This window comes from Sebastes fasciatus, chromosome 15, assembly GCF_043250625.1.
Source record: "Sebastes fasciatus isolate fSebFas1 chromosome 15, fSebFas1.pri, whole genome shotgun sequence".
Classification (NCBI taxonomy): Eukaryota; Metazoa; Chordata; class Actinopteri; order Perciformes; family Sebastidae; genus Sebastes; species Sebastes fasciatus.
The window spans coordinates 19,290,580-19,299,304 of NC_133809.1; the positions used below are offsets into that span (position 1 = coordinate 19,290,580).

Genomic DNA, 8,725 nt, shown 5'->3' on the forward strand with positions numbered 1-8,725 from the left:
AATTCCAGAGAAGGAAGCTAATGTTGACTGTTCATGAATTTGTTTTAGGAATATTTTTGAAATAAAAATATTTTACTGAAGTACCATATCCCTAAAAAAACTACCAGGATGGATTGGATATTAGATGTTTTGGAAGTATGCCGCTCTGTGTTTAGTCTGGCTTGCTGCTGGAGTGAAGCACATATTGTAAAGGTGGAAAATGTTCAAAAGGTTAGTCCCGTACATTGTAGCAGTGAGCACAGGTCCTCTGCTCTGCCTCAGTTTGATTGATTCCAGCGTGTGATGTTAAGAATTTAAGTGTTTGTCTTGAGATCTACCTGATTTACCTTTTTGCGGTGATTTATTTAAACAAAAGCTGTGTTGTGTTGGATTCACATCTGAGACTTGTAAATTTGTGCGTCATCTCGGCTTCTCCTTTCTCAATCCAAACAAAAACCCCATTCCGGTGAAATTCATCTCTTTGCCAAGGAATCTCTTCTCTCACCTTTCATTTTTTTCCCTCTCACAGTTAGTAATGTTTGCCTGTGTAGAAAGGTCTTGGCCTTTCCTCTAGAGAAAGGTATTATTGGTATTACTGGTCATTGTTCTCTTTTGATGAGACATAGAACTACAGTAAAAAAAACATTTCCAGAAAGAAGAGTTCAGCAGGGTTCAGTACTAGTTTTCCTGCACAATCCCAACATTAACAGTAAGGCCGGATGGTCCCAGCAGGACAATCTTAGTCTTCTAAAGCCGACATCATTAATCATGCACTCTTTTTCATGTTAGCAAGGTTTCCTAGTGCGTGGGGACTAGAATATGTATTTATTTTTCAATTCTTCAGAAATCTGTTAGCGATGTGAGAACCTTTTTTGCATGGTTGGATGATAAAAGTTATATTAAAAGGAGACCTATTACGCTTTTGTGCTTTTTCCCATTCCTTTAGTGTGTTATATAGGTTTTTTGTGCATGTAAAAAGTCTGCAAAGTTACTGCTTCTGAACTGCCTGAAACGCCTCGCTTGAAGTCCTGCATTTTCTTCCGTAACATGGTGATGTCACCAAGTAACACATTTGCCTAGCGGATACTTTGGCAGGCCCTCAAACAAAGCTAGTTAGAGCCGAGCTGGAGCGGAAAAAAAAAGAGCGAAAAGAGTCAAAAGAGTTTGGTTCAGTTGACCAATCACAACAGTGGGCCAGCTGACCAATCAGAGCAATCAAAGTAAAGTAAAGCATTTGAACATTAAAGCACGTAAACATGTTCTAGTAGAAACCCAAAATACAAGTATGCACCTAAAAATGAGCAGAATAGGTAATCTTTAAAACCACAAAATGTAACTACAGCATCCTGGAATAATACAAAAATATCAACATGAAACTCCACCTACAGTCCTTTCAATACAAAGAGGATACCCAACCCATCCGCGATAGGTCAAAGTGGACCTGAATCTGTTAGGTTACGTTGTGCCAACTCTGCAGTTTCACAACTCTTTTTCCACAGGAGGCCGGTCAGGTTTGCCAGAAAAGAGGAGCCAAGCATGGAGAAAAGGGATTCTTTCTTTCTCACCCTCTTCCCTACTCTTCAGTCCTTCCATGGCTACTGGCTGTTAGCTTTTGGCTTGTCACACTGTCTGCTCTTGTTTGCCACTTTATGATCTCCTGAAATAGAGACAGTTTGACAAAGAGGGTTCTCCACAATAGTCTCCTTTTGCTGTGTCAGTGACTACGTTTACATGCACAAAATATTCTGTTTTTTGCCCTTATTCCAAAAAAGACAATATTCCTACTAAGCTGTTTACATGGCTAATGAAAATGAATATTCCACTAATATTCCCGTTTACATGCAGCCGTGCATACTTCGATTAATGGACCTTCTTGAAAAGGTCGTCGCTGTGATATTTGCACATATACAAAAACCTGTTGTTATCCAAGTCTTTCATAATGTTTAAAGTAATTGTGTTTCTACTTATGACCATAAATTTGGGCTTTTCTTTTGGGCATGCGGCTCTATGAACTGTCAGCTAGTTGGTTTGTGTACAACACACAGAGCTGGCTGTAAATTAGAAGTCGTGTGTCGGAAACCGCAGTAAAAACCCCAATTGAGAGGCATGTTCCGAATGCACTGTATACATTTTCAAATATGCTCCTAAAACCAGAATAATATCGGCATATCCACGTGTCTTAATCGGAAAATGCTCCATTCGCAATAAGGCATAATTCGGAAAATCCAAACTGAATATGCTGTTTACATGACCCCTATGACCCCTATCAAATTCAGAATACTGTCTTATTCTGAATAATAGTGGAATATTAGTGTGCATGTAAACATAGTCACTGTTTTTCTGGCAGAAACTAAGAGGTGTTCCCACTCATGACAAAGATGGCTTTTGTTGTAAAGATGGGATTTGTGATATGTTGTAAACCACTGTCTATGCACTGGTGCTTTTACTGCTGCACCGAAAAGTACTGTTGTTAAACCTCTCCTTTAAAAAAGCTTAAATCAATTTAGATCAATGTCACATATTTAAAGTTATTAGTTATTTACAGCATATTTTTCAAAGGAGCATAAAACCATTTTTGGACCTATATGTGGAAACAACGTTTACTGTGGGTGTTCACCATGGCAGCTGTTGACTGATATTTTAGAGCGGGCATTGCTAGGAGTCATCTACTTCATAGCCCTGTGTAGTTAATGAAAGCTGACACGAGACAGTCCCCCCCCTTTTCTTACTAGTTCCAACTCAACTCAAATTGGAACTAATTAGCCTAGCTTGCTATGCCGGGCATAATAACCTGCATTTAGGTGTTGGAAAAAACACAGCTTGCACCACAGTGTGACCCATCTTAGGCACAGAGAGAATATTATGCCCATGCAGTTGTTTTCACCTCTTCCCCATCACATCCCGCTGAGTCACTCAAAGACAAAATCACATTCCTGTGTCTCATCTATCCCCACTAGATGAAGCTAATACTCTTCATCGATCATCCGTATTCCTCACATCTGACCAGACCACCCTCTGAGACTCTCCAGGACCCAGTTGCTGATAGACATCTCTACCAGACAAATCCAGTCCAAGTTCAAAGTCCTCCAGAAAGTAATGACAGACACGCTTTAGGTCATGACAGGTTGTGCCATGTTACTCATTTATGACCCCTGCAATTACTCAGAAAATGCTCTCCTACCAATGGACAGGAGACCACAGGCACCATGGACACATTTCAGCCTCCATGCACTGCACGTTTGTCTCCTTTGACATGCATGGAGCAAGACATGGCCCTTTGCCTATGGACTTGACCTTCACCTCTAAATAGTGAAAGGGGGCAAGAAAAAATCCTGTGTATCTTTGTGCATGCACATGAACATATGCATAGTGACACACTTAGTGTCTAGGCATTTTGGATACACTTAGCTTTCCTTCCATGTTTATTCTACATTTTAATAGGTATAGTTGACACCCCACCCACAGAAATAAATGATTTTCTTGGAACTGTAACATCAATTTGCACAAACATAAGTGAGCCATTACTGCAACTTGAGACGAAGGGCACAAAAATTAAATCACGTCAATTACAGGCATGTCAGTGTTTGAGCGTTCCTGAATGGGCCAATAAAAAGTGGCCTACTGGCTGGACTATTAATGGGCAGAAATGCCTTTAACCAGTACCAGCCGGTTGGATGGGAACTACAAGTTAGACTTTCCATCAGAGAGGAGAGAAAAAAGAGATGGAAGAAAGAAAGTGTTTCTTTACTGCTGTGACACTTTAAAAGTGGTTGACCTCAGGTGCCCTTAATGGTAGGGAGGCCAAGGGTGTCTGTGGGTGACTGATATGTGTTTTCCTGTCTGGCTACTTTCTAAAGAGCCAGTTAAACTAAAGTGTTACAACCAGCTTCCCAGTAGACACCACACTCATTTCAGGAAAAGAGTTGCGAATACGTGAACATTTTCCAAAGAAAATACATGATATGTTTGATTGAGGGAGTTCTGGAGAGTACCCGCCTCCTCTTCCACTGGGTCATCACTGAGACAGGAACAACAATGTTGAGCCCGGTTGTCAACACAGCATTATCATCAGACTGATTACTCAAGGACACGGATGAGTAGAGCAGGAGAGGATAAAACTTTTATCAGAACTGGACAAGCTTCTGTTTTTAAGCTGTCACAAGTGTTTTTTTTGCAAGCAAACACACGGCAAGGGAAGTAAATACATACATTGGTAACCATTGCCGAGTCGGGGGAAGTGTGTAGCTGTGTGAGCTGGTTTTGGAGTTGTTCCCAAACATACATCCTCTGGTATAAACATGTGAAATACAAGCTGGAGGTGGAGAATCTATAGACTCACGTAACAGTGAGGTTCCTACTGGGGAAAGTTAGGGGCCTTTGGCAGATTTATGGAAAGACTATCGCCTATGTTATATAACACTGACTTACTGAACACTACTGAATGAAATTAACAGAAAGAACCCCATACACATTCATTAGGATAACACTGTTCTGTTCTATAATGACCTTTTTGTTAAAGGGGACCTATTGTGCTTTCCCCCCCTTTCCTTTAGTGTGTTATATAGTTTCTTGTGCATGTAAAAGGTCTCCAAAGTTACAAAGTCTACACCAAAGGGAGTTACTCTCCCCCACAGAAACACTGCTCCTGAACTGTTTGAAACACCTCTCTTGAAGTCCCGCCTTTTCCTTCGTAACGTGGTGATGTCACCAAGTAACACATTTGCATAACGGCTAATTTGGTACGCCCTCAAATAAAGCTAGTTAGAGCGGAGCTGGATCAGAGTCCGAAGAGTTTGGTTCAGTTGACTAATCACAAACAGTGGGCCAGCTGACCAATCAGAGCAGACTGGGCTTCTCGGGAGGGGGGGCAGGAGCTCAAACAGAGCATTTCAGACAGAGGGGGAAAAGAGGTGCTGCAGCACAGCCGGTATGAGAATATATTATTTGAACATTAAAAGTGTGAAAACATGTTCTAGTAGAAACCCAAAATACAAGTATGCACCTGAAAATGAGCAAGATAGGTCAGGTGCTTTCAAACACTGCTTCATTTTCAGTGTTGTTCTCCCCCTAATATTTCTCCCTTGCTGCTTCCCTGCTACTCAAAGAGTTGCTGTGAACATCGTGATTGATTCGAGTCGGAACATAATTGCATCGACGAGGAAATGGCTTTGACGTGGCTGCTCATGAACCCAACGCATTATTAGATAATTATCTATTAATCCACGAATGAGCGATTCCATAGATGATAAGAACAGCCTTTGCCTCGGGCACATCGGCTCTCATCACTGAAGTCAGCGAGTCTTTGAAAAGACAAAGTTAGAGTCAGATAGCACGATATGTCTGGTGGTTATTGTCAGCACTGCTCCGTGTGCTCTTACTTTCCCACCTGCTATCCAGACCCAGCGGGCTCATTGTATCAGCCTCAGTCTGACCTGTAGCCACACAAAGCCGTGTTCAGGGAAAGTAAGTGTAAGGGAAACCCCTAGCACTACCCTGTTTAGTTTACTCTTTACAGTGCATTCATTAAAGTCATTTTTCACTTCACTTCTTTGTGGATCTGAATTGCACCAATTGTGATGGTGAGTTCAGTGTGTGGATTGACCTCCAGATGGGACAATGGCTGGTTGGGTGTACCCCTGACCTTTGGTTAAAGATCAAGGTTCCTGATCACTGTCCTGTATCAGTTTCCCACCTGGTGATGAACTTGACAAAGCCAGAACTGTTCAGCGCTCCAGCTATCTGCCCTGCAATGGACCACCACCCCTGTACAGCTCACTGTTGGCTACTGTTCAAACAGGGTGCAAGAGTGGTTCGCCACAAGCGTGGGCTGCTCAGCTTTCAAGGTCACTGACATCAGTCACATAGTTCAGCTTTTATCATCCAGAGGCCCAGGGGCCAGTTCTCCACTGATGTAGGAAGGAATTGTATTCATTCAACATAGATGTTGAGACCAACTCACGAGACAAGCCGTCGATACTTTCTGCTGTAGTACTCCGATGACATCACTGTGAATGCATCGAGGTTAGAAGACAAAAACGTGTTTGTCATATGTCAGATAATGTGGATAATACAGATAACAATTTGCCCCAGAGACTTTCTGAAGTACCTCCTTAATGTTCTATCTATAGTTGTGATTCCTGGCTGAATCCCAGTATCTTCATTTTACCCCATCATTTCACACATTGCACCAGCTTGCACTCGTACTATAGGAATGCAAATATTGTGCACGTGACTTACACTTTGCTCAGGTTGTTGTGATTGAGCCGTTAAATGAAGCCCGACGAGAAATAAATGTGTTGATTTTCAGGTGATTTACAGCTTTAGCTCAGGCGATATAACATGACATTATATCTTGTTTCTTTAATCCGTACAAAAACAAGATAAAGCTTGCTAGCTGTTTGACCTTGCTTCGTGTCTTTGTGCTAATCTAACTTGGCACAGCTGCAGCAGGAGGACGCATTTTCGGCCTTTTTTTGTCATCTGAACACCATGCATCAAAACTATGGTAACATCCGCAGTTACATTAAGGCAACAAAGCCACTTAGGTAGGTTTAGGAAAAAATGTCATAATTGGGCTTAAAATAAGTACATAAACTAAGTAAAATTCATACGGAAACAACATAAACAAATGGCCAAAAGAATCAATTATTTCTGTCTTAAGCTGCTTTTACATGACAGGACATATGCTTTTCACTCACCACGAGGTAGAGCACCAGGTAATACATCTCCTCAAAAAGAGCACAGGGAACAGCATTCACTGTTTCTAGGCAACAACAACAGTTGCAGCCGTTATCTCATTGGCTGCACTTTGAAAGGTCAGCGGCAACAAGGTCAAAGTTGAAATAATTTGAACTTTGAGCGCAGCACTCGGTGGTGATTTTGAGTGGTGCGCCACGCCAAGGGTAGTGCTTCCACCTTGTCGGGCGGCACCACTCTCCCCATAGGAAAACAATGGCACAGACAGCACAGAGCGTTTTTACCGCTGAACACGTGTAGACGGCTTTAGTATAGGACTTGAATCAATGACAGAATAACCAGATCGGGACCAGATTCCTTCCTTAATGCCAGGGACATTGTGTTCAGTGTGGGATGACAGCTAGAAACAGAAGTGCACATGCTGAGAAAACGATGACAATGATTAGCCTACTATTCAACTGAGAGGTTTAAGGTCTGGCATTCCTGGACACGTTTTTGGCATAATGCTAATGTCATGGAAGGTAATAATGAGTTGACATTATTGGAAAAAATCTGACTGTTGCGTTGTCGCAGCTGTCTAAACTAAGTACAGCATTGTCACACCAAGAGATGGCAACTGTCTCTGAGCACACGTGCGTAGGTGAATTAGTCCCATCTCACCTCATTATTATGATAAAGGACTTACAAGTTTACATTGCCAATAGTAATTTGAAATCAGATATTACAGTTGCGGTTGCCAGATAACACATCACTCCTATGAATAGATACTGACTTTTATTCATATTCTGAACCCTTTTCCCTCGTAACCTACTTTAAGAAAGTTGGCTTTTTTCCTTGAACTCACATGCTCTCCCAGAAGGCTGCCTGTGAGGAGTCGGACTTATCAGTAGAAAAACAACAGTTACATCCAACTGGAAGTGTTTTTCCCCGGACGGCTTCCAGCTAAGCGCAGGGGAGGAGCGCAGCATTATTATTATGAACTGCCACTGTTATCACAGTACACGCATTAATACATTGTCTGTATTTGTCAAGAACTTAGTTTTAAGCCCAGTAAAGGATGTTCGTAATCGGAAGGGAGGACGTTAGGAAGATATCAGCAGCTAAGCTGAAAAATATCCAGTCATCACTTCTGTAATTAATTTGGGACATGTGATCTCGATGCCTCTACTGTGCATGACTGTTTATAAAATGGTGGTATTCTGTGTGCACATATTCCTGAGTTTGTTTTTATTTAACCCTATGGTCTAAAATCATATATAAATACATTATGTTTGTGTCTTCCTGCAGAATGAGTCACCAGACCTGACTGAGGAGCAGTTACTTAGTCTGCTGGATGAATGGGAGCTGACAGAGAGTGGGACCCAGGATCTAGAGACAAATGACACAACACCATGAGAACCTAAGAAAGACTCGATCCATCTGAAGCCCTGCTATCAGACCGCCTATCAAGATGCATCATTGCTGGGATGTCACTATCAGGCTACTGGGGGGGTTGAGACAGAAAAAATGACTGGACCTAAACATATTTAGTAACCAGTATATTTCTAACCCTATCACAATTATATAACTAACCTGTCTTATGTAGCCTACATGTTCCACAATGTGTCAGTATTGTAAAAAAAATTGTAGTTAGGTTATTTGGCAAGCGGTGGAAAGAGTACTGTTACTTTAAAGACATTTTACTCGAGTAAAAGTACTTGTGTAAAAATGTACTTAAGTAAAAGTAAAAAGTAAGTCAGTTACTGCGTTACACTTTATATGATGATGTATGATACTACATACTACATATACTACATATTTAGCTTACAAAATAGATTGCATTAAATGTTTACTTATACACAAGTGGAACAACATCAGCAACAACAAAACCCCTTCAGTCCAAACCAACAGGTGGGCTCTCTGCAGTCTGTTCATACAACTGATTATCAATTATAAACATACAACTAACTTTCTCAGTGTAGCCTCACAAGAAGAAACCAGAAAAGAAACAAAACTCAGACAATTAAACAAAAATGATTGACCATAAATAAAACCAGCTACTGTATGGACA

General features: G+C 41.3%; 1 protein-coding gene across 6 annotated transcripts in view; it reads left to right on the forward strand.

Annotated features, from left to right (window-relative positions):
* The window catches only part of fsip1 (fibrous sheath interacting protein 1), a 33,674-nt gene extending 24,949 nt beyond the window's left edge, over positions 1-8,725 (forward strand). For 3 of the 6 annotated variants that reach the window (XM_074660291.1, XM_074660293.1, XM_074660295.1), the window contains one exon: positions 7,963-8,725. In XM_074660291.1, coding sequence (XP_074516392.1) covers positions 7,963-7,981 — 19 coding nt within the window. In that variant the 3' untranslated portion in view covers positions 7,982-8,725. Of the gene's footprint in view, positions 1-2,936; positions 3,073-7,959 lie in introns of those variants that run through there. The other 3 variants (XM_074660288.1, XM_074660290.1, XM_074660294.1) reach the window with 3 other exon arrangements.